Raw genomic sequence first — 27,000 nt, forward strand, 5'->3', positions numbered from 1 at the left:
GATTCCCAACCGGGGGTACACGGACCCCTAGGGGTACGTGAGGGTATTGCAGGGGGTACGCAGAAAGATTATAAATTAGCCTACAGTATCCACACACAAAAAAAAAAAAATTATACTATATTATATTGTATTATATCATGAATTTTAGTAAGGCCATACGTTTATTTTCCATGAGTAGCAGTTCGTCCACAGTGATTGTAACACTACAATGCACATAACATGAAAAGACTATAAAGTGGCGCGCTTTAAAAAAAAAAAAAAAAAAGGTTCACGTTCTTGCTGCGGGCGCGCACGATTCGCGAAGCTAGCTAACTCTAGCTGCATACCGACTGTAAACATGGATGCATGGCTAGGCAGGAGTAAACGTCCAGCTACCGCTACTGCTACTATCGCCTCGGACGCAGGCACAGGGGAGCCCAGTGAAAAAAGGAATTATGAAAGACTTATGAAAGACAAGCAAGCGCAAGTGTCTCATTAAAAGGTATGTTTTTACACTCACAATAATTGTTTTATTTAAATGAGCAGTTGGATAGATAGAAAGACAAAGGGTTAAATATAAGTACACATTAAGGCGAATAATCACACACGAGAGAGGGGGTACTTTTCACATGGAAACCAGCTCAAGGGGTACACTGGTCAAAAAAGGTTGGGAACCACTGTTCTAGATAACATTATGATAAACCAAAGGTTGATTATGTAAGATTTGGAGTCGAAAAAAAACACATCATGAGATCGGGAAAAGATGCAAACAGAAAAATAGCGGCCTCAAAAGAGAATGAGAGAGCATGCTTAATGAGTGCAGGGTCCTCTGAAACTTTGTGTAGCTTTAACCAGCGCGATTGAGCTTAGACCTCTTTGAAGGAGGGGGAGAAAAAATGGGAGCAGAGTAGGACATACAGGGAAAGAAACTTTATTAATATTCTCAAAGTTAGGAGGGAGTTCTTCTGCCATGATCATTCCAAATCCATTCTATCCAAAGCACTGCGAGGTTAAGTCCTGTTTTCAGTCGCTTTTTTGCATAATGACACCGCACCTGCCCTTAATTATCTAAAAGCATTGGAAGTATTGATTAACGGTCTAAACAAAAGAAGGGCCAATGAATGTGACCCAGCGATCTGTCAGTCTGCAAGAGTTATCCTACTGAAAACCCTCCGGGGCTCAATAAGCTAATGCTATCTGGCAACAAATGCAATGCCCGCTGGTGAGTCGCGAGCCTCTCTGATTCGCAGTGAATTGGGTAATATTCAAACCTGTTTAATCAGGCTTTTTGGGTTCTCGACAACAAAAAAGGGAAAGCTGACGCTAAGAGTGAGTAGAAGGTCACAGAATTGATTGGAGTTAATTACAGATGTAAGAATCCGACGGTGGTTTCAAAGGTCGAAGAGGTCTGAGTCAGCCTTGCGTTTCGCTTTCAATACCAAGCAGCGAACTTCACCAGAAAGAAGGAAAGAGAAAAATAACCAGGTGTTGCTAATTGCACTTTAGGCCTCCATGAGGTTTCTACGGGGGGTGGATTTTTGTATTTTGGTCCCGTCTTTTCTGAGAGACGGCCTCAACTGCTCGGACACGTAAAAGCACTCGACGTTTCTGATTAATGGCAAAAACATTGACTGTGAAAGTCGGGTCACATTAAGAGCTACTCCATTACCTCGGCACCTCACAACACCGAACAGCTCTGCGAGGAGGAGGGTCACCTTCAAGTCCGTTTCACAACGGGGCTTTTTTAACAAGCGCCGCTCAAATTGAAGCCACTTGCAGGACCCCGTGTAATCTTTAAAATTGTATTACCATTATATTGTACATCATTTTATGGAGGTTTGAGTACTCGTACTCCCCGTGTGGGAACAGCATGAGTGTGCTACAGCACGTTCATAGAAAGTACACTAATGCCGGGTCACCACCCAATTCTGACAGCGATTGTTTCTTCATAATGATATCTCTGCAGCTTCATATTCATTTCTTCGATTTTTACAGGACTGTAAATCGATGCCATGCACGTACAACTAAATAGAAACAGATGACCACCATTGCCCATTGATGAATATTGATCTCCACTACATGTGATACTACTGATCAAAAAATCCTTGGCTGGTTGAGGTTAATGTGTTATCATTTGCTGGAGCAAGAGGTGATATGTTGTTTTTTTTTTTTTTCATTCATTTTCTTATATTATTATTTCACTAGTAGGTTGATTACAGTCAGTAATGTGTTACTTCCTGGAGAAGTGTGCATACCAGGGGTCTTCAACACACAGCTCGAGAGCCATGTGTGGCTCTTCAACCCCTCTGTAGTCACTCCATGAAACTTTAAGAACAATTTATGGAAATAAAAAAATTTTGTACAGACAAAACAGCCAGAATTATTAAAAATTTATAAAACTGGTAAAACAGGCTAAAAACTGTCAAAACAAAACTGGTAAAACTGGTAAATATAGCTAAAAGTGTTGGAACAAACAAGAAATTCACAGGGACTCAATAACTAAAATGACTGAAATGGGAAAAATACATGAACAAAAGTAAATGCTTTTAATATAGCACAAAATCATTTTAAAATCTATTTAAATTTGTAGCTATTGGAACGTCATGAACACATCAGTTCTTATGGAATTATTATTTTTTTTTTTAAATGATAAACATGTTTCATGGTTCCAGACCAATTTTATTCAGTGGAAAAATCACAAAAAATGGCTTTTGGTGATAAGACTTATTTTTGCCTTCTTTTAAAGCATCCCAGAAATGTACTGTCCAATGAAAGGCTGAGTAGGCGATCTGGCTCAAAGATACTGCTGAGTCGTCTCATCAGGGAGATGTGCAATGCTGATTGAAAACTAAATGGCGAATATATGGCGACACTACTGATCGCAAAAATAATGTTATATTTACTTGAAACATTATCATGTAAACGGAACCTTAAAATGTAGTGCCCACGTTGGTCTTTTAAAGCACCAAATGAAGCTTTGAAATAAAGGTGAAGCATGGTAGAGGCACCATCACGCTGTAACCCTTATTCGCTTGCCTCTCGTACTGGAAGCACTTAAATCTGAAGAGACACATTTTGGAGTGTATTGTGTAAGCATGCATCAGAAAAGTTGGTTGGAGGTGATGCTGTTGCGGGATTGAGCACTACAAGGAGCAACAACTCGTATCCTGCAGCACTAAGGAGAGATGGAGTGTTTTGAAACAGGCGACGTTGAACTAAATCCCACTGGAAACTTTTGAAGAGAACTCAAATCCTCCTCACTTACAGAAGAGATACATTTTTGTTTTGCTGAGCATTTTAAATAGTTTGTGTATTATACTGCATAAAAAACTAGTGCTTCTGAAAAATTATTACTTAAACCTCAACGCATATTTCACATTATATGTTTGCCTTTATTTTGGACAATAATCTAAACCATGTAGTTTCAAACTAAGAGTTACTTTTTGCAGTGCCGATGCTGTATCTTGTAGTTATCCATCAGTGAGCATGTGCTGGCGGATATCACTCTCTAACTTAAAAGTAATCAAGAGGATAGTGAGGATATTGCATAAGAGGTTTGTTTATCTTCCTCGTATGAGACCTGATAAAATATTCAAACCCGCTTCTTAAAGTTCTCAAGAAAAACATGCTGTTCATCAACTCACGCTCTATATCTCTCTTCCTGCTTTCCCCATCAATGTGTCCTTTTCAACACACACACACACACACACACACACACACACACACACACACACACACACACACACACACACACACACACACACACACTCTCTCTCTCTCTCTCTGATATTTCCGTCCAAACACCACATGCAAAATGTAAAAGAAAAAATAAATAAATAAATATTTCTAATGAACTGAAAAATCATTGATTATAAATTGATTTTCTTCTCTCCTCTCCAACAGACTGCCATATGCAGGCTACTTCGGGGGCGTTTCGGGCCTCAGTAAAAAACAGTTTCTGAAGATCAACGGCTTTCCAAACGAGTACTGGGGCTGGGGAGGGGAGGACGACGACATTTACAACAGGTGAGTCATGAAGTCCATCCATCAATCCAATGTTTATACCACTTTACATAACTGAGTTGAGCAGAGCACGATGACCCCAGGTGACGATGGGTAGAGGCAAAAAGTGAGTTTTTCAGTGTCACTGTTGAGATCATATTATAGTTTTGATAACTTGCTCATCACACATTTTCACTATTAATTAGCCTAGTTTTGTAAAGTGTACGTCATCATTCCCTGTGACATGATCTATTGTGATTATTTCAAACACGGTCAATCTTGGGGTTTTGCTTCGTCTCCGTTCAGTCGACGCATTTTCAAAAAGTTCTTGCAAGCCGTTTTAAGTGACTCCTTCAAACGGACACCCAAAACACGGCAGAAGTTTTTCCGTTTTCACTTGAAATCGTTGTTTCAAGTGGCTACGACACGGTGAATGAAACCTCTATTTTTATTGTATCCCCATGCTTATTTCCCCTCACATTTCAATTATTTTATTCTTAAATTTTTTTTGGAAAGAGTTATAGCATTAGAGAAAAGCAAAAACTCAGCATTTCAGATTTGGCTTTAAAGTTCAGGAGATCACAGCTGTTTGTCAGCATCAGGAACGATGTGATGTAATATATGTGTGTGCCAGGCCTGGTGAGTTACTGTGTCGTTACTCATGATGTGCCAGAGGATGAGGGATACAGGTAGTTTCTTGGTCCTTTTTTTTTTTTTTTTTTTTTTTTTTTGAGTAATAGGTGCACTGACTTGTTAGATGCTGTAGATTTCCCTCAGGGTGTTTTTGTGCTTTTTCAGCAGCTGTAAAACCAAAGAAGGGGAAACCTTTATTGATACTGACCTGCACAGTTCATTTTCACCCCAGAGCAGCACCACAGTCAAAAGTCTGTGTTACACACTGAAATTTAAGCTGTAATGTAATAAACATGAATACATCCTGCAAACAAAACAGGCAATAATAGTAAAATGGCTCAATTGGACGAAATCACACACACACTACTGTAAAAAAAAAAAAAAAAAAAAGAACTCATAACTCTGCACAATTTGATGTTTTTGAAGAAATTAACAATTTTTTTGATGAAAGACTAATCAATTTACAAATAATATTAATTTCACAAATATTACTCCAACAGGATTTCTTAAATAATGCAAAATGCGTTAATTGTGTAGTGTCTACTTAACAGTGGAGGCGTTGACATTCATTAACAATAAAAAGCTTCACTTTCATGATTTAAGCCGGAGAAATGACAGTCGATACTTTTTGAGAAGTTTTTTTTTTTTAATGAAATAACAAAGTTTAACAGCTGTGTAGGAACTGAAGCAAATTAAAGTTAAGAGAACTGAAATGTTGCAACAGTTCATACAGTTCATTTTTCAGAGGGCAGTTATAAAAAAAAACCTAAATAAGTATTGGAATTTTCATCAACCCACGCAATTTTCAGAAATATTATAGCAAAGTAGAACAAAAAAAAAGTAATTCATGCCCTGCAGACAAATGTTGATTGTAAAAATAAATAAAAGCTTGAAAGTGAACCTTGGCTGAAAACTAAAAAGCCTTGAATTCCACTCGCTATTATTCCTCTGAGCTGCATCGTGGTGCATCGCAGTACCTGGTTCAAGTCCAGGTTGGGCTCATGAGTCTTTTTTTTTTTTTCTGGTGTTACTTTGTTACCTGTGTGTTTTCATTGGTTACTTGCTCTTACGGGAAAACGTTCAAATTGAAAATGCATTGTTTTTGTGTTGACAATATGGCAGTACACAGACATTCGTATAGGCAAACTTGGTTTACAATTACGGATGACTTAACTATAAAACTACAGAGTCTCAGGAGAATCTGGACTGGGAGTAAGTGTTTTTGCTCTTTGGTCAAAGTATTCCATTAACTCAGAATGTTAATTACACGGAACAATGTTGAATTACTGTTCAAAACTTTCACTTGCTCTTGCAATTTGGTCACCTCTGAGCCTGGTTCTGCAGGTTTCTTCCTGTTAAAAAGGACTTTTTCCTTTTCATACTTACTTATGTTTACTGACGTGTAATTGCTGGGTTTTCTCTGTAAAACCTGCCTGGAAATGAGTGTTGTATTCGGCACTATATAAATAAAGATGAATTGAATTTCACCACAACAACAAAAATACACCACAACTTTTATCGCGACTTTCTGGAAGAGCTCCCGCGAAATCGGGGACTTCAGCCTGCAACACTCACAACAAAGGCCATCTGAATCCTGGAGGGAGTGTCTCTTGCTTTCCTCCACCAGTTTCGTCTTCTTATGTGGGTTAAGATGCCACAGACCAGCCGGCCATGCCAGCTTAACGCTAGCCCCCGGGGCTGCTCGCTGTCCCTGCTGCTCAGTGTGCCCTGAGCCTGTGGCTCCAGCACGGGGACACATGCCACTTACATGGCTGCTGGGGATACTTGCCCCCATCCAGGCCCCGTCAGAAAGTAGGTGGGTAAAAGATGAGGGGGAGGGGTTTTCGACCCTCTCTGACTATGCAACAGTGGCCTCTGGTTACACACTCGCTCGTTTGCTTTCCACATCCCCTGTCACCTTTCCTTACCCTTTGCCCCTCCGCCCTTAAAGCCCCCCACGCCACGAGCCAGAGCCAGCATAGCACGCGGCACCAGATGCGCACGTGTTTCTCTGAAGCCTCAACCATAGAGTAAAGAGTCAAGATATTATTAGCGCGGCACTCCAAGAATGTCGAGCTTTTTCAAAGTTCAATCACACGTCAAGGTTTTACAAGGTCAGTGATGAAGTGCTTTCGAAGTCTAATCTTCTTTGAACTTCATTCTTGGGTTATTGTTTGTCATTTCATTTAGCAGACAGAAAACTGGAGGTTGTAGGTCAATATTTAGAGTGGACACTTTGAGAACCCGGGCCTGATTTGCCAAGATCCTTTATAAAGTGTGCTTAATGGCACAAATAGATCTCGCTTTCAGTCTGTGGCTGTCAGGCAATGAGATGAAAGTAATGCCCTGAGTGACATTCTGCCAGTATTCAAATGATGGTTTTTATGTGCATAAGGTTGTGAATCTGAGAACGACCTGCTGCAAACGGTATCATTTCCGTGTTTGGTCGCTTGGTCAATGGAGTGATTGGATGGTGCGCTAAGCCTCCACAAACACAATATGAACTATGATGCCATGAAGATGGACGTGTCGGCGGAGGACGTTTTGCTACAGCAAAGGTAAATAGAGTCAGAATAGATTGCAAGGCCTAAAAATAAAGACAACATCATCTAATAGTGCACAAAAAACAGTGTTTGGGAGCCAGATGAGAAAATGTCTTTTACCACAATAACAGCAGCAATTCTGCTAAAAACTGAACCGATATATATCTCCCTTAGTAACATATTAAAAGCAGATACAGCAATACAGAACACAAACCCTTTTAGACATTGTAAAGATGGCAAGTTTTGTTTTGTTCATTTTAGATTATGTTTGTCTGTCAGACTGAATCTGATTGTAAATCCTGTGGAATCAGCTTCCACATGTGCAGGTGTGTAATATCAATTTTTCATACATCGATCAGATCCTGTGTTTCTACAGAGGAATGTTTCATAACGGGGCTAGAGCTTCTCTGCTGATGTCCAACAGTCAGATTACAGTAGTTGTCGGGTTGTTTTGGTGAGAGGAAGCGTTGACCCCATGGACTGCTCTCGCACTGAAGACGTGTTGATTAAAACAGCTCCCTCGTCGCCCACTGCAGCTGCTCAAATCTGTGATCTCCATCTCCTCTTCTTTTTTTTTCTCTTACTCATACCAAGCAGCAGCAATGTGTCCCGCCTTTAAAACGTTATGAGATGCCGTCTCCTTTGAAATATAAGTGTTTTCAAAAGTATTTCTCTGGAGAAACACCCGCATTACTTTTATGCACTCGCTTTCGTCCTCGGCGACGATATCAAACACATGCAAGCACATATCCAAGTATCATGAACATCTACCAGTAGAGGCTGGCAATTTCTTTTTTAGCCATGTAGTTGTCAACATTTGAATAAAGTAAGAGGACATTCACAATATTTCCACAGAACCGAAGTGTCTATGCATGATAAATAAAGTTTAAATCTTGTCTGGGCCCATAATTACTGCAAAAAAAGAAGTAAAACAAAATGGCTCTTCAAATCTTGATGCAAATTGATAAAAAGAAAAAGAAAAAAAAAAGCCTTCCAGCATAATTTGACAGGTTTCCTCCGGTTTGTGTCCACTTTATTCAGGAATTATGAAAGCAAATATTCATGGCGCAGAGACAACAAACCACCCTGGCCCACAAGTACCTCACTAAATGCAGCAATCTGTCAAAACAAGATGCAGAATGCGAGAGTGACTCTGCACGTGATGAGAATATTGCTTCTTATTTTAACTACGTTTCTTTGTAACTAACTAGTTGGCTAACAAGCGAGCAACAAAGCGAAAAAATTAATGGGTTATTGCTACGATGACTCGGCACTGTGACAAAATCCTGTCAGCTTTTTTTAATGTCAAAGGAAAAGAAATAGGCTGAGTTTGATTTCTGCGTGTGTGTATTTATATACAATGACCATACACTGACTTAAAAATAATAATGTTCTAATAAATGGTTATTTTGCTCCTTTGACCTTTCACTAAGTCATTTAAAATCTACTTTCTTATTCATTCTCATACTCCCTTTGAACTTCAGAAACCTACCTTGACCATGTCCACATGCCTATATATATTGCGTTGCTATTGATTGAGTGGCTGATTAGTAGCTGAACAGGAGTAATAAAGTGGCTGGTGAAAGTGAATTTGCTTTAAACTGCTTATTTATTGGAGTGGGATTTCTGTACAGACACATTTTGTTGCAGTATGAAACGACAACACATTAATTCTTCTTTCAAACCCACACAGCTCACCTCTCTTTTCCTCTGCTTCCAACCACCTCCAATTCCTGCTCCTCCTCCTCCTCCTCGTCTCATTTCGTCCTGGCAGAGGGACCCGAGGCAGCACGTCAGCATTACGGTTCCCGTCCACTCCAATTCTCTAATGCAATTAACTCCACTGGTGGGAATAAAAGCGGATAGCTGCAGAAATTCCTGATTAATCCAATCAAATAGATCTGTCGTCTGTACGCGTCAGTGTGTTTGTGTGTTTGTGTGTGTGTGTGCGTGCGTGCGTGCGTGCGTGCGTGCGTGCGTGCGTGCGTGCGTGCGTGCGTGCGTGCGTGCGTGCGTCACTCGCCTGAACTACTGTCCACACTGCCGGAGGCTACAAATTAAACTTTTCACAATAGCTCATCCTCCTGCTCTCATTTTGTCTCCGAGCTCTGGACAGTTCGCGTTGATTGGTGCTTTCCAACTGGTTCCTCAGTAAGTGAAGAAGACTTTACTGTTCCATGGCTTCGCTGCAGGAGCTCAGCTTATATGAAGCCTGTTTCTTCCACTTACAATTGGTATAATCGCTACAGCGCCTTGGGAAGGTCAGACACTCAGGGAAGATTTTACGTGCATTAGCAAAGGCGGATAAAAGGCCTTCCTCTGATTGGCTCTGAAATCATTCAATCTCGGTTCAGCAACCCCTTTATCTCATTGACGAAACGCACAGATGATTTGTCACCAAATATCTCAGTAGAGCCGCGATGTGTGATTTGTAGTTGAAGGAAACGGATTGTGTGGCTCCTGGGGGAAAAAAACTTCACATTGATTCAGGTAACCAAATGTGTGTTTCGCCAAGTGTCAGTTGTTCAATTTGGCTTGTATAATGGGATTTGTGCACCTGTAACTAAGAATTTGTGAATGTGGAAATGGAGAGTGCTCAAACCTTTTTCACCAATAAAACACAGGGTGTGACAGACTTTCAAAGTATCTTTTCTTGTTAAATGTGGTCATGTGGTGAAGCTCCCGCCACAATAATTCAACATTTAGCGCAACACATGGCATTGTTGTGGAAGTTATGTCAACAAACCTCCCTGTCTAGCACATGAAATACTGAAAGTTAAGTACTATTCAATCATGCAATCTAATGGTTTTTGAGTGCTATCTGTGGATATTTCCATGAAATAAGTACTGACCTCAACATGATTGGGATTACATGTGCAGAAAGAAGCACTAACACCAGCCTACATTAACAGTCAATCTGTGATTAATTCTGAAAGATGTTTTCAACAATATTCCTACAGAATTCATCCCTAAACTGCCTGCAAGTTTACTGAGAAGGGTGGTCACATGAAATAATTTCTCTTCTGTTTGGATGGATGGATGGATTATTGGTGTTACTTCATAAGTATGCCAAGAAGCAGTGACAACAACTCATGTGACTTTTTCTCAAAATTAAAAAGTCCTCTTTTTCACATACAGTAGTTGCTTGACTAATCAGTGTTGGTTCGCAAAACAACATTGTTCTCGCTGCAGTGCTCTTGCTGTGCTCCCGATTTGCTCATCAGTAATATGCTGAATTCTTTGTGGCTCATTCCATACTGTAGAAAGACATTTTAATAGATAGTAGAAATAAGTCTTTGAAAAATCCAGTTACCCTTTAACAGCTTTCAGTCTTTATCAGTTGCCCCCCCCCCCCCAAAAAAAAGTGCATTTCCAGTCTCTTTAGGAGGGGAGTTTGAGAGCAGCCACCCACCTGCCATGTTTCAGTGGAGGGGGATGTCGAAAGTGTCGGTTTCCTCTCACAGGGGACGTCTGCGCTTCCCACAGTTTCCTAACTATCCTGTCCCCTCTTACATAATGTTCACACAATCCTGTCACAGCACCATACTGCCTCCTGCCTGTCAGCACTTTGGGGAATAATCACCATCCTGATGCTCGTCAGCACTGTATGGACGCTTTGTTTCATTCGAGCATGAGTCGCTGTAAGAAGGAAGATTTGCTTGTTGGTTGGTCAGAAAGCAACTCGTCATTTCACGTATGCAGAGTCCCTCGGCAGGTTCACAGCCGGAATGCAGGTTTCGTCAAGACGTGCTCGGCTACATCTTGAACACCAACCCTATTGAACAAAACAAGTGTGAGCTTCATTTAGCGAATGATGTGCGGCTGTTTTCAGTGTGTGTGTGGGATAATAACGGCCTCTTTTTTTTGGGGGGGGGGTTCTTTTGTGAACGAGGTGTCTTTGACCAGCATTTAATCATCGAGGCAAAAGCCTCGTACAGACGGACCAGCCGCCGGAGGAGCCGGCTCACCCTCTGGGACTGTTTTAAGACACTTTCAAAAGAGACTTCTCAGAACGGGAGGCTGCGAAGCGACAATGTCGCACAAGACAGAGATTTCTAAAGGAGCTCTAATGGTATTTCACGCAAGCAAAGCACACTGTGATGTATGAGAAGCCGCGGAGCTGTTTCTTTTCTCTGCCAACATTTCCCCACAGAAGACGCCAAAGACAAGCTGACCAAAAACCGGAAACTGACTCAGATCCTTCCACCATGGTGGCAGACTTTTTAAATCCTGTGTAGCTTAATTTTTCACAGTAAAGACATTAAACGACACTCCAATGGAGCACCGTGTGGAGTAACATGTGAATGTGCCTGAAGAATCTTAAGATCTGCTGAATAAAGGAATTTACTGTACTTATTAGTCTATGTTCCAACTGGCTGGACTGTAATTAAAAATATTAACAGTTTTGAACATTTTAGAAGACAAATGGCCTTCTATTGGATTGCAGCTCAGCTTCAGATAACTGGGAAGGTCACTTGTTAGTATTCAATCAGTATCTCAGCTCCTGGATGAACACGTTTTCTGCTACAGTTCCTTCTTTCTGGATCAATAGCTCCCAATTATATCACATCCTGAACCTGATGGTAGCCACAGCCATATACAACAGCAGATCAATAAGAACATCAGTTGGCAAAACCAATACTCAAATCTGTCTTGCTTCCATACCTTCTTTATCCAAGTGAGGGTCCCACAGGCTGGAGACCATCCCAGATAAGACTGAGTAAAGGCAGGATTCGCCTTTCTGATTTATAGTCACCAAATAACTCAGGCTCGTGTTTGTGAGCTGTGATATTGTGCTTTTACCTTTGCACACAGGAATTCCTAGCTTACCAAGTATCTCCAAACTTCTTCCAGCTTTTATTGAAGTCATCTAACAAAAATGTAAATTAATACTACATTTTATTTGTAAAGCACTTTACATTGTTTAAAAATCTCTAAGTGCTACATGTTAAAATTCTAAAATAAAATCAAACTAAAAATCAATGATAAAAGCAGCAAAAAACATTAGAAGGATAAGTTACAGTCCATAGGTCTTTGCAAATAGAAAAGTTTTTGGTCCAATGATTGATCAGCTCTACAATTTATTTCACCAGTTTAAGTGGTAAATTGATTTGCTTAGATCGCTTTACAGTGTTAATCACATTCATCCATTCACACACACATTCACACGCCAGTCGCCAACAGTCTTGCTCAAGGACACAGTAGTTACGTTCACACCACAGGTCTTGATGCTCATTTCCGATTTTTTCCTGAGACCCCATTTCCTTGCATGATCGTTCGCACTACATTTTTGTTGCGATTTCCATCAGACTGCAGTGTGAATGTGCATGAAGAAATCACACCGACTATGCTGTTTACGGGAGTAAATATGGCTACTACGTTGCCTATAGATCCATTTTCAAGTGGTTGCAAGGAGATTCAATGACACAGTTCATCCACAACTTCAGGATGTCAAAGTAAGACGTTTGAATTCATCTGTCAGCGACTATCAAGACACTATCTCGTCTCACGTCAATGATGTAGAAGTCACATATATGTGACTTGGCTGTTCAGCCGGGGGTCACTTTGAAAGACATCAGAGACATATCCGATTTTGTGCCACATGTGATCGAAGCAAAAATCGCAATAGCATTATTCAGTCACAAAACAGATTGCATAGACTATGTCACTTGTGATCAGAAAAAAATGGGGTTGCATGTGCCTGCAACGTGAATGTAGCCTTAGACATGTGGATGGGGGGAGATGAGGAATCAAATCTCCCACCGTCCCACTGGGACACGACCACTCTACCCACCGGGTCCCTATGAATATAGATGAAGTCTGTGGAGATCCGTGTTAATATCTGATGAAAGAGAGGGGATTCACCACAGCCCGTGCAGGGCAATGGGGGTACGTAGAAGATTAAGTTTGAGCAATGGAAGCATCCGCTTTGCTCACTGTCAAAGTCCCACATAATTTACAACATAATAAACCTCTGAATTATGCAAACGAATGCACCGTCACACATACATACACAGTTGGATACACTGACAAAGCAGCCACCTATGCATGTGTCAGCAAACTCGTCCAGACTCCAGAGAGGTTAAAAAAAAAATAGGAGGCAGGGCTGTTTAGTTTTCCAATGAATTTATTTATGGGCTTGTTTTGATGGAGTTTGGGTTTCTTCCCACCAGCTGATGTGCTTTTGATGGCTTGAGGCTCTATCCAGGTTATTTACATTTTGCTGGTCTGTAAAGGAGACAAAGAAAATGGAGGGTGAAGGCCGAAGGAGACGAGGGAAGGCGAAAATACTGTAAAGGGGGGGAGCACGTGGTAAGAAAGAAGTACGAGGGGTAAATATAAAGAAGCTGAGGGAGTGAAGGAATGGCTGTGGACAAAGATAGAAGTGAAGGAGATTAAAAAAGACCAATAAACCAATACAGCAGAGTCGTGCATCAATACCGGAGTGCTCGGAAACTGCGAACATCTAAAGCTTGAAAATAAACTCACTGCCCGTAAAGCCGACCTCTTTGACTCCCTTTCAACCTCTTGGAGGTTTTATCTTTAATTGCCGCTTTGAATGGAATCTCTGTCAAGAGATTATGGCTTTTTAACAGGAATCTTCTACTTTTTATAGAGAAAGGGAAAATCTGCTTCCACAAAAAAGCAGAATTAAAAAAAACTGCCCTCGCCGTCTGACAGGTTGAAAAGGTGTGGGCCGTTTCGAAGATTTAAAGTCAAATCATTTCAAAATCCATCTTTACTGTGAGCTGGTGCAGGGATGCTAATACTGGAGTGTAAAGCTCTTCATTGTTGCAGCCAACCAGTAGACACAGCAGAACAATCATCGGACCGTGAGTGAACAAAGGCTTGAGTCAGTTAGGATTTTGACCTGTGGAGTAACACATTATATTTACTATAAACAGTGAAGACACGGAGCTGTTGTCCAGAAGTCTGAAACCACACAGACTTGTGTATAGAGAACAATACACTATAAACATGAACACAGTGGATCCACACACTGCTTTCGTGTAAACGGACCCTCCAAAAGTGAAGCAAGTTTTCTGGATACGCTCGTATTTGTTGCCGTTTAAACTGGGCCTAAATATTACAAATGTTCTCATATAATTAGACTTTGAAAAGCCGACAAAGAAAAAAGTCCTTTCTTGTCCACAGTAATATACAAGTGTAACAAGAGAATTAGTGCGCTCTCATTTTATTAAATAACTGGAGGGTGATTGATTGATTTGTTCAGTGATGTTTCTTTTCCATGGTTATTTTCACCCTTCCTCTCCCTTAAGTGTTCGCACTAATATTAATTTTAGATGCTGTTCCACAACTTGTTTTTTTCTTGGCAAGCCGACAAAACAATAATTTTTAGTGTATCGCATTAGTACGTAGTTGACGGTCTAACCTTTAGTGCACTGGCTACTGTACGGAGGAGAGTGGAGGTGAAGGAAATGAGCAGAGAAAGGACAAGGTGGAAAAAGGAGGAGGGTGATCGGAGATGGGCCACGTTTAAGAGTGCTTGTTGGGAATGAAAGGGTGTGAAATCCTTTTTTTTTTTTCGGAAAATGGGTAAACACGTCAATCTTTCAGGGGGTGTCTAAAATGCATTTATTTTCTTCTTGCTCAGACGTAATTGCACTATCGATAATTCTCACACTTGCTGTTTTAGATCTTTGTTTTCTTCATCATGGTAACAGTTTCTCTGCTCCCCTCTAGTCCCTCAAAAGTTTCTCATCCACTCTGAACTCCTGTCTGAAGCTCTGTTTCTGTTTTATGTTGTATATTTCATCAATCTCACTTCTGTTCTTCTCACTTCATCAGTCAAATACGATAATAATAGCGCGGGGGTGGGGGGGGGGGGGGGGTGCTGTGTTTTCCTGTGGTGCTGTAGTATATTTTGTTTTCATAGTGCTGTCCAGTGGTCCCAATTTAATGGGATTTTTCTTCTACAATGTTTTTTGTATGATCACATTCATCATAACTTTCTTGCGTGTAAAGCTGTCATATGACTAGACAAAAAAAGAACTTAATATGGAAAACACGGTAATTCTTTGTCTGATTAAACCGTTAACCTATATCTGTCACATTTTTTTTTCAAACACGTGCTTGAAACATTTTAGTTTGTGTTGTATAAAAATAACAAAACATTTTCAATGGTATTCATTTTTATTTAGATGCTCCATCTTAGATATTATGCAGTGAATATGGTGATGGCGAAGTAATCCATTATATTCCTAGTTTTAACTAAGTAAATTGCAAATTTAATAATGGATAAAAGGACCTTCTCAGTTTGCTCTTCTTGTACATCTGCGTCTTTGTCTCATGTGCACTGTGTTTGTGTGTTACAGGATCACTCTGAATGGGATGAAGGTGTCCAGGCCAGACAATCACATCGGCCGCTACAGGATGATAAAGCACACGAGAGACAAACACAACGAGCCCAACCCACAGAGGTACTGCATCACCGTCTCCCGCCTCACGTTTCCCATCGATCGCGGCCTTTTGCTTCTCCGCTCTCCGGTTCAGACGGCTCTTTTCAAAAATGTTCGTGTCCGTGTGAGGGGGCCATGATTACGTGGCCGCGCAGAAGGTTTTCTGTAAATGAGCGTCGACTGCGGAGAGGTGCTACACTCAGAAACGCGAGGCGGTGAGAGGGCAGCACCTACGGGTAATGGCTTTTCGCCCGTTGCCGGCCACATTATGCGCCGTCACCCTGTCTGATTTTGTGAGATTTAAATGCTGAAGACATTTTTAACCTTTAATCAGCGCTGTTTAAATGAGGATATTTCTTCTTATTATTTTTTTCCACCAAATTTCAGACTCGCATTGTGCATGTCAGCTGCTCAAAGCCACCTACTGTTGGTCCCATTGAGCGGCCCCTAATGAGACTGAAGGTGAAGAGAAAAATACCTCCTTTAATTCACCTATATACTCGTAAAGCCTGTTATTAAAGACTCCCTTTAGAAAGTGCTTCAATTGAGGTAACGTTGATCATTTTGTTGAATTGAAAGCCTGGGATTTCTGTTAGGTGGAGAGGAGAAACCTGAGCTCTGTAACAACACAAACTGGCATTATTTTCTATGAAATGACCTGAAGGAGTCTCTTCAGTTTGTAATTAAGTTGAGTTTTCAGTCTTCCGAGAAACATTGTCCTGTCAACAAGGCACCTGATCATTTATTTTGTTGGTTTTTCCATATTATAATGCAAGTGAGAGATTTGAATAAACCGGGTCTGCAAAATGTTCACTACACCACCTTGTGGTACAAATTAGAATTACACACTTGTGGGGCTATTTATATTGATGCAAAATGTCCTTCAATTCAACTTTGTGCCTGTTATTTGCTCAATCTTAATGAAACGTATCTTGAGTTTTTTTGAGATTATTACCCTTCAGTCTGTCTGAATTAACGCTGCACAATATCCGATGATCATGTTGAGTATTACAGTAATTATATAATGATTGACATTTAAAGTGATTTCAGTAGGAGATGTTAATATTTTCGTGTTTTGAGATATATTTTTTATTACATCATGAGAGGCAATTTGTTGACTTTGTGGACATTTTCCCTTGATTTTTGTGTTTTTGACTTTAAGTTGACAAGTATAAAATGATTATAACTGTCAAGCTGTGGAATTTTTTTTAACTCGTTAATGAAATTGTGAATTCCTTGTAATGAATGCATCTTTTTACATTGAAATTTCTTCACTGAAACACATTTTATCAACGTAAAACCAGTGTTATGTGTTATTGTGCATGTTGATATCACGATAAACATGCTGCTTGTGCTTTCCTTTAACATCAACCCATGAGCCTCTCCGAGCTGTTCCAGTGGCCTTTCTTCAGGTACTGTTTCATGCATGACTTATTGGAGACAAAGCCACTGGGAGAAAGAGTTTTCTAGTTGATGAAACACTCTTAGCAGGATGGTAAAAGATTAATACAAAGAGCCACTGAAATGTATCAGGACATGAGGGGGTGTTAAATAACTAAGCTGCATACGTTTGAAACATGCCAAAGTCTTTTCTCGTTCTCACGGGATTCTTGGAAATGCAAGTAAAATAAACACCAAGGGAATAATTTGCAGAAATATTAGCACTGCAGTGTTGCGTCAGGTCTTTGACCTAAATGTCAATAGAAAAAAATATCATGATGACCACTGCTCAACATCCCTAAATGCCAAGGACAAAACATTTTTAATAAAGCAGAAATTGCTTCCCAGAGATGCTGCCTGGGGGCTTAAATGTTGCTCTTTTGGCTCGAACCATTTAAATTGCTCTGCAGACAAATGCCTAAAAATGCTTCCCTTTTTAAATGTGTGTACATTTTATGGTTTGATGAATGAGACCCAATATTGTTGGGATGAGCCCTTCCAGACACGGTAATCACCAGGAGTGTAGCACCTCACATTAAGCTGCTTAAACGTGGATTATCACTGTTTATTCTCCTCTAAGAGGCCCCGTTTTCATGCCTGGATGGCTTGGGCAGCGATGCCTTGCCACAGAGATCGATAGAAGCCCGGGCAGGAAGACGATACAGTGAAATCTAATCCACCCCCCCTCTCTTCGTGCGATATTCCCCTAGTTTGATCTCATGTGACTTTATTATGTTGCAGCAGTTTGACAGGCCGGGGCTGTCTTGTTTAGTTGTGGTTCCTAAATTGGTTTATAAGAAGATTTAAAAAAAAACGGCTTTCAACAAGAGCCACTGCAGCCACGCAACAACACTGTCGCCTATTTGATATTTGATTTGAGGTTTGCAGATAGCCTCTGAGCCAGGAGTCCAATACAATTCACTTAATCAATTAATCCTGCTGCAAAGGATTCTTTGAGTGTGAATACTACCAGCTAAACATTAGTGTGGATGAAAACCAGGGGGATTAGAGCTAAATTAAAGTGTCTCAGGGCCACAAAGGTTCAGGACGTTTTCAAGTGAAAAGAGAAAACCTTTGCTGGGTTTTGGGGTCTGATTACAACAGTACTTGAGTCCATCGACATGGAAACAGCAGAAAAAGCTACTGTCCATTTGCACGCTCGCCATAGTAGATGGTTCCTCGACACGTGCATGAGTCGATGGACAATAACAACAATGGCTTCCTCCAGAGTGTCATGACTTCCAGTCCATGTTCTCCTGGGACCTGGTGGTTTTATAGTTGACAGTCACCAGGAATAGCAATCCAACTTCATCGTCTGTGCATAGGAGTGTCTGTGTACTCGCCATTATTGTTTATGATGTCTTGTCCTCTGTGTATGATATTGTTACGAAAACAACCAACAACACCAACTCGTGGCCTGGCACGCCCACGGATATCATTTTCAAAACGTTGCAATGTAAACGTAAAACTGTTCTGAAATGAAAACACAATGAGTTTTCACTTATAACGATGCGTTATAGCAAGTGTTAGACAAGTTACTTTTACCCTACTGAAATGTGCTGTTGCATAAATAAGCCTTACGATAGCTACACAAAGATCTCATCCATCCTAACACAAAAAAAAGGCAAAACTCATCAGAATTCAGCTGTAAATTCCAATCGATGGAAAATGCTAAAGTTGTACAACACTGTCTGGAGGCCAGCTTCTCATCTAAGATCCTTGGTCTATTTCAACATAAATTTCTTGATATGATCAAACATTTGTTTTTTGTAGTACAGGCAAATATAAACTACTACATTTCTACATTTGGCAGGATCACTTGCTTTAAGAGGAAATCCTATTTAATGTTGCTTCACTGTTGTGCTCTGTTCCAAGCAATAAAGGCCCAACGCGACTCTCTGCCCACGTCAGGGAGGACAGCAGCATTAACCACAAGTGTAAAATAAGCTGGAGACAAATGACAAAAAGATTTTTTGTTCTTTCCTGCTGGAAGCACGTGAAAGAGCAGACAGCTGTCGAGAAGTGGTTTAAGATTAACCTTTAACCATTAACGTTCTGGATTGTTAAATGATGTCGATAACCTCACCGTGAAGGGTCTGCTATAGCCAGGGTCCTGTAATGTGTCATCCATCATTGTTTTGTGCGAATGTGAGTTTGTCCGTGTGTGTCAGACGGAGACGAATCCAACGATCCGTCTGTAATTGCCCGCTGAAATGACACCTATAGAGACGAGGAGCCTGCGAGCTCGGACTAGTCGCCTTCATCAAAATCAATAAATCAACCGCTACGCTGTGGGAGAAAGTGTTTGCGTGCGCGCATGTGTGTGTGTGTCTTTGATTCTTTCGCTCTCTCTCTGTATCTCGCTCGCTCTCTCTCTCTCGCTCTCTCTCTCTCTCTCTCTCTCAGACCAGACATACTCAATAACAGGTGACACCGACGGGGATGCTATTTATTTGGGTTGGATACATTATTCATAACCACTGCGAGAGGGCAAGAAAGAGCGCTCTATTAGCCGATTGAAACCTCATCCTCGCAGCCCCCCTGGACACTCATTATGATGTGTAGGATATTTCAGCCTAAAGGATCTTTTAGAGAAGAAGTAGTGGGATTTGGGCTTAAATAAAGCGTAGCAGCTCAGAATAATCAGGAGGCTGTGAAAGGCCACCGTATGGCCGCGTTGAGGCGGTGTGGGCGGAGTGGGGGGAACGTTTTCTGCCTCCTAGCTCTCTTCTTGTTCGGATCTATCACTTCTAATCTCCTAGAGCCAGTCTTTTGCATTCATTTAAGGGCAGTTTTAAGGGCTTCACTTTCTCTCTGCATCGGAGGTTTCAAATTGATTCAATCTTCTAAATCATCTATTTTCTGCAAGTGAGGAAGGATATTTTCCAAGAGGAATGAATCGAAATGAGTTGTCTCCAGTATTATCGGTTCCTCCTCTACCTGGATTCGGCTGAGTGCATCATTTTTAACTTCACTTGTGGCAAGATCATCTGAATTACATCTGTATGTTACCCCAAGGTCCACTCATAGGGGTTAATGGATCTAGTTCAAATGGATCTAATACAACCAAATGTGTCCAAAACCTCCGACTTCTAGGTATTTGTGTGCTTCAGTTTGTGGAAAACCTAATAGAAATGGTCAATTCCACCAAGAAAAGTCGATATGAGGCAGTATATGCAACCTCTGCCTACCTCAGTGTGACTTCTTCAAATTGCCAAGAAGCTTTAAGGGGCTCTAGTCTTGGATATTGAGGGATCAGGGGGATGCCTTTTCCAAGCAGGGTTTTTTTTCTCCTTAATATCTGAGGAGGAATCATGATTAAAATAAATATATATTATTGGAGGGTAAAACTATCAAAAAGAAACATTAAAATATGCAGAGTGTGTTGTGGGTTTAAACGGGAATGAAGTTAAATTAAAATATGCATCAAAAGTTAGTAGCTGAAGACTATTCAATGTGAATGCAAAACCAACTAATGAATGAGCTATGTTTCCTTTTTACTTCCACTCTGGTCAGTGTTTGTTTCGGGCGGCGGCACCCCCAAACAAGCAGCTGTTGTAATTGCATGACGTTTTCGAGGCATTTTGATCTCAAAATGTAGCGTGAACACAAACCGAACCAAATGGTGTCAAAATCACAATTTGCTCTCAGCTTCTCAATATTGCTGTTAATAAATCTGATTAGATTTTTTTTTTTTTATATATATATATATGTTGATTACACAGCTGGGTTACTGTCTTTCTACAACACTTTCTTCTTGTGCAGCAACGCCAAGTGGGCCAAATATGACAGATAAACCAAACAGACCTCAGTGGCTGGTCTCAAGGAGCTATTGTTGAGCCGCGTTTTCCTGCGAGGCCCTCCACAGAATTAAAAATGGAGCCTTACTTAGCCCAGTTAGGATGCCAGGAAATCAGGCTAATGAATATGTAAGAAGCAGTGTCTTTGTCGCGCCCTTTAACTCTCTAAAATATAGTTAGGCTAAGTGAGACTAACAGGCGTGAAATGATACATATAGTAAGAGCCTACAGAGTGCTGCAGATATTCTCCGTGTAAGAATTAAATTATTGTGTCTAATCTGATTGACAGATCCAGCCAAAGATTTTTGCAGGGATTTTTCTGGCCTACAGTCGTCATTTGCTTCATTTTTAATATCGGTATATCTCCCTCCATCTGTCACGCTCTGAGATTTATATATATATATATTTATATATATATATATATATATATATATATATATATATATATATATATATATACATCTCAGTGCTTATCTACTCTTCATTTTCTGCCCTGACTTGTGACTGAGTTGTATTTAATTGGGGCAGACGACATTACGTATGGGTGATTAAAGCCCTGTTCACATCATAACGTTTTAAAGTGAACACGCAAAGCTTTCATTTTGAGTGCAAACACACAAACATTGTATGAAGAACATGCAGACTCCATCCGGAAAGGTTTTTAATTCATGGCTTTGAATTATGCTGAGAGAGCGCTAACCACTTATTCATGCCCATGAAGCTCTGTTTTTTTGTTTTTTTTTCCCCTCTGTGATTGGTGAGAGTCGACGATGGGAAGAAAAAAAAAAAGAAAAGCAAACAGAGATCTTCACTAGTCTGTCAGTGATGCAGAGACTCACTGGTCCATGTCGAGTGTCGACTCCACTCGTACGTCCAAAGCATATTATTAAAGCGAGAGAAGCCTCTTTTTTCTTTTCTTTTCTTTTTTTTTTAATACAGGCACGGCGATGGTGCTGCCAACTCCTCGGCTCCTCCTCTGCTGGCGCCAGCGCAACAAAGGAAGAATTTGTTAGACAAGAGCGGTGTAAACACGCCGTTAGACATTCGCACTCGTGGCCTCATTTCCATTCTGACTGGGGTGCGAAAAGTGTTACTACTAACCAGGGTGACAGGAGCGCTTTTTTTGTGTGTGTATGTTTCCAATCCGAAGGTTGCATCACACGCCGGTGCACCGTGCAACCGCCTGACACACTCTGTGAATGATTTTTCTTTTTTTTTCTTTCCTTCTTTAAAGCTAAAAATCAGAGCAGATTCTGATGTAACTGCTGAACCGCTGCCAATGGGAGAGGAGAGGATATTCAAGCACAATTGAGAGCATCCTGGGCTGATGTTGAGGACAATGCTGCTCACACAGTCTCGCTACAATGCCACAGCACCACCTGATGGTCAAGAGCTGCACAGAAACTAAAACCTCATCAAAAAGAGCTGTTTGTTTCTGTTTCCTGGGAGCTTTTTAATCTGTCAGGTTTAGAGCTGGGGTGTCAAACACGTTTCAATTCAGTGGCCACATACAGCCCAATTTCATCATGAGTGGCTTGGACCGGTAAATTAGTCCCACAATAACCGTACAATTTAAACCTTAAAGTTTTGTTTTTTATTGTGGTACATGGAGTATATGTGATGAACATGTTTCAGTAAAACCAAATTACAACCAAAAAATGGCTACAATCTCAACATAAAAGCAATTTTAATGAATTCTTCTGGTGCAAAATACAGTGAAATGTCTCCTAAAATGTCGTAAAGTTGTATTCAGCATGTTTTCACAAATTAATCTCGACAGCGTGGCTTTGAGGCTAGTTTGATAGCAACAAGTTAGCTCTCTTTCATGGCAGCATCACTCATATCTCAGCTCGGGTCTCAGTGTTGTGTTGTCGCTACTCTTAAAAGATGTGTTCATTAAATAAATATTTTCTTTCATATTTTTACCATTTGCTTGGTGGTTTGATGGGCCGGATTGAAGCCTCTTGCAGGCTGGTTTTGACCCACAGGCTCTATGTTGCCCACCAAATAGTCTGGATAATATGAGAGATTTTTTTTGTTGTTGATGGAAATAACCAATAAGCCGTTGCCTGCCAGTTCTTGTAATACCAATGTGTACCAGAAGGTGGTGTGTTGAGTGGCTCAGATCAATTTGTGCTCAGGGCAATGTATGGGTTAATGATTAAGAATTATCAAAACATGGAAATAAAAAGAGAAATTGATGATTCAGTTAGTTGATCTTTGTTCCATTTTAGTTGGCACATAGTGCTGTTGTGCTGAATCTCAATATATTAGGTTTTCCGAATGTGTATTAATGTTTTTACACGAAGGGTTAAACGCCGTTGATGGCTGGATGATGATTCAGTCGGTGGGTTTGTTAGTTGGTATCAAGTGTTTCTCACACACTATGTTTCTGTTGTCCGATGCCTGCACTTTCCTGAAGAGTGAACAACTCTGCTTCCTTCATATTTTACCTCTCCTCTCGTCTTTCATCTGAGCGCTGGATCAGAACAAAAGAGTTGGAAAAACGTGATTTATGTGTCCTCGTCAGCCACGCAGCAGTGTAATTATCAGCAGTTTCCTGGAGTGTAACTTTCGTACCTCACAGCTCAAGCCAAAGCCTCAGCGTGGCTAAGAAACCTTTCAGAAAGAAAAAGGAAAAATCATGAGTCCACCTGGTGTGACAGTTCTTTTGTGAACGTGAATCTGATTTTTTTTCTCTCTCTCTCTCTCTCTCTCTCCCTCTCTCCTTGTCACCCCTCAGGTTCCACAAAATCAGGAACACCAAGAACACAATGAAGACCGACGGCATCAACTCTCTGACCTACAGACTGGTTCAGATCAAGAAATATGCTCTGTACACGAACATCTCTGTGGAAATCGGCAAGCCGCCTCCTCGGCCCATCAAGGGCTAGAGCGGACAGAGGCGGGGCGGAAGAGGACGGGAGGCGTCTGAAAGAGGGCGAAAGATACGAGGGAGAGGTCTTAAAGGAAGCATTGTCCAAATGTCTGGAAGGACGTCGCCGCGGAGGTTGAGAAAACTTGTCACAAGCACATCGGTGTCTCTTTCTGGCTCTTTTCCTCTCGTTTCTCAGCTTGATACGGTCTGATTTTTACGACTCAGGCTTTCTCCACCGACACTTTCTACAAGCAGCGAATGGCGGGTACCGCCCCTGCCTTTGCTGCGCCCATCACTGACTTCCAAATGAATCACTTGGGGACCAATCTGGGTGCGCGAGACCGTGACCGAAGGTCTGCGTGGAGAGTCGGGAGTCTTTCCATGAACAATCCTTTTGTAAACAGGAGAGCATCCAGGGGTATATTGACAGGACCCATTGCCAGGAGATTAAAAGATGAGGCAGTAATATCATTTGACACTTTAGCCTCTTCCAGAAATGTTGGACGGCACCCAAAGGGATTTCTTCTGAATGAAGCCAAAAAAAAAAGTGGGCGGTTTGCTCGGATTCAATGAACAGCGGAGTCAAAGTGAGACAGCGGGGAATATTTAACAAACTCCACAGAGGTCGTCTCAGAGTGAACTGCCTCGGCCTTTCCGATTGTCGCTGGAAGCTGTAACAGTAACCGGGCGTATTGATGTGCAGCCATGAAACCGTGGGAGTGTATCAGATGGTCTGCATATCAGAGACATCAGCTTATCTCGACATGACGACGCCAATGGACGATTTGATATTGACATTTTGTCAGGGAGTCAGCCATTTGGATCTGATTACCCAATCAAACCCGCCGCGATCAAACTAATGAATGTGTATTGTGCCTGCATCTACAGCAGTAGACTCACAGCAGTGCTGGTGGGACAGAAAGTATGTTCCTCAGCAGCAACAGACTCCTGAGAACTCTCTTTATGTTCTCTTTTTTTATATATACGTATATACATAAATATATAGATATAGGTACTAAAACTTTGGGAACTAACTTGTTAGAAAGTTTTGCAGACGTTGGAAGGTGTGGGACGTTCTCTCCTATATGCGGTGTGGTGGGAAAGCATCGAGCCTGATGCACTCCGGCAGCTCAGTTATGATTTTAACTCACCTGCGCTATTTTACTTTTGGAAATTTCTTAAAGCATTTATATCAAACTTGAGGCCTGTAGGCCAAAACTAGCCTGCCAGCAGGTTTAATCTGCTCAATTCAATAATTTTCACCTCAATAGTCCCATACAAAACAAAACGGAAATCCTGAACTGAACGCCAATGTCCATAGTGACAGTCAAGGTTATTTTACACGACAACTAATTACCATATATTCCAGACTATAAGTCGCAACACGGTACAGTCATATCTATCAAAAAATATCAATTTCACTGCTCTGTCTTCATTTTATATTGTATAAATCTTTTTAATCGTTAGTTTGAATTCTGTTATTTCGTTTTTTTCTTTATTGGCGACACTTTACTTAGACTGTTATGATCCTAATGATCGAAACTATGTTTTGTTATGATAATAATGAAGTTTTTTATCTAGTGGTCCCAGATAGGATGTACATGTATATTTTTTTAATATATATAAATCACTTCTTAATATAAGTCATATGACTTGGCAAACAACTCAAAGAAAGTGGGACTTATAGTTTGGAAAATACGGTAATATCGTTCTTCCTGCTCCGGCTCCATTAGGATCAAACTGGGGAGTATGTGGCCCCTGAACTAAAATTACTTAATTTTATTACATTTAAATCATTCAAAAATAAGAAAAAATTAAGCCCTAAAAACTTAAGTTGTAATGCAATTTTAAAGTAATCTAAAATAGCTCGCAATTTCAAACTTGTCTCATCTTGTAATACCACTTTGTACCACACGAGGCTCCATTTCACCCATCGAGCAAAACATTTAACCAACTTGTGAATTTTTCTTTAATCATTACACTTAACGAATATTTATTGCGACATAAATAATAATGTGCTTCCACAAATGTGTTGTTTTCACTGAACTCCTTTATAATATGTAACTTTATTTGTTGAATCCATCAAAAAATATACATTTATTATTAATAAAAGCAGCAAAGTTTTAAAATTGACTTCAAACTAGTCAACAAGTCAAGTCTGGTTCATTTATTGTGATACTACTTTTTACCAGAAGACGTCGCCTTTTTTAGTCTTTACAGGACATCTGAACTTTCCATGCACTTTTTAAAACAGATCTTTTTTCAAGCGTCATTGAACCTCTAATGGGGTATTTGTTTCTACTAAGCTCTGACGACGTACTTTCTTTTACCAGAAACTTTGAGCTTGCATCTTTTCAATCAAAAAAACATATTTTACTATATTTCCCCAACAAATCCCATGAAATATTATACACAATTAATAGAAATGTGTGAATTTTCTTTGTTTTGCCCACACAACTAAGAAAAATAATGACGTTTCTAATTCTATAATTGGTGCATTTCAGTCTCTACCGATTGTGTACATTAACTCTACAGAGGTGATAATAATACAATATAACAGATGAACGCTATTGATGAATGATAAAAGTCTGTTTCTGGAAAGTTTAAGAAAAGCCAAAGTTTCTTTGCAAATTCGCACTTTAAAAGCAAATTGATTTTTAAAAAATCTTGCCATTGTAGGTTAGATTTGAAAATAAAGACTTTTACTATATTTTTAAGCAAGTGACGTGTTGAAATCAGAACTGAGCTGTGAGGATGTGTATTGAAGACTTTTACACTGGAAAACATTTTGCAGATTGTTTCAATCTCAATGTCTTTGATTTTAAAATCTCATTTTTTGATGGGCATTGCAATTCATTCCAACTTCATTCATCTGATTTTTTTTTGGCCAATTTTTCGAGAGAAAGAACGTCTGCTTTCTTTTCAGACTTTAAATGACACAATTACAGATTCAGAACAACTTAAAAATATTAATTCACCGAGCAAACAAAAATGACATCTTCTGCATTTTCTTTTCTGAATATAAAGAGTACAAACATTAGAAATGAGCGATGAGGCTGTGTTTTATGAGACGAAAGATGTTTAACTCCACTGTGAGTCGCAATTTTCAAGCACACAATGAAACCTGGAAAATAATATTTTCATTTTCAATATTTTCTTCTACAAAGAAAACAATCACAATTTTAAATGTAATAAAGCCTGATAATTTGCCAAATGTACTAAAATAATTTAAAAGAAAAGTACACGCTATGCATCCTGAATTTATGCCATCCACTTCACCACTGCACAAAAATATCAAAATGACC

The 27,000-nt window shown here is 40.2% G+C and overlaps 1 protein-coding gene across 1 annotated transcript in view; it reads left to right on the forward strand.

Annotated features, from left to right (window-relative positions):
• The window catches only part of b4galt2 (UDP-Gal:betaGlcNAc beta 1,4- galactosyltransferase, polypeptide 2), a gene marked incomplete at its 3' end in the record, with an annotated part of 141,650 nt that extends 117,939 nt beyond the window's left edge, over nt 1-23,711 (forward strand). The window contains exons 5-7 of the mRNA XM_080503975.1: nt 3,883-4,005; nt 15,494-15,598; nt 23,561-23,711. Coding sequence (XP_080360101.1) covers nt 3,883-4,005; nt 15,494-15,598; nt 23,561-23,711 — 379 coding nt within the window. The remainder of the gene's footprint in view (nt 1-3,882; nt 4,006-15,493; nt 15,599-23,560) is intronic.
• Between the last annotated feature and the right edge of the window lie 3,289 nt (nt 23,712-27,000).

Source organism: Blennius ocellaris (genome assembly GCF_963422515.1).
Source record: "Blennius ocellaris genome assembly, chromosome: 10".
Classification (NCBI taxonomy): domain Eukaryota; kingdom Metazoa; phylum Chordata; class Actinopteri; order Blenniiformes; family Blenniidae; genus Blennius; species Blennius ocellaris.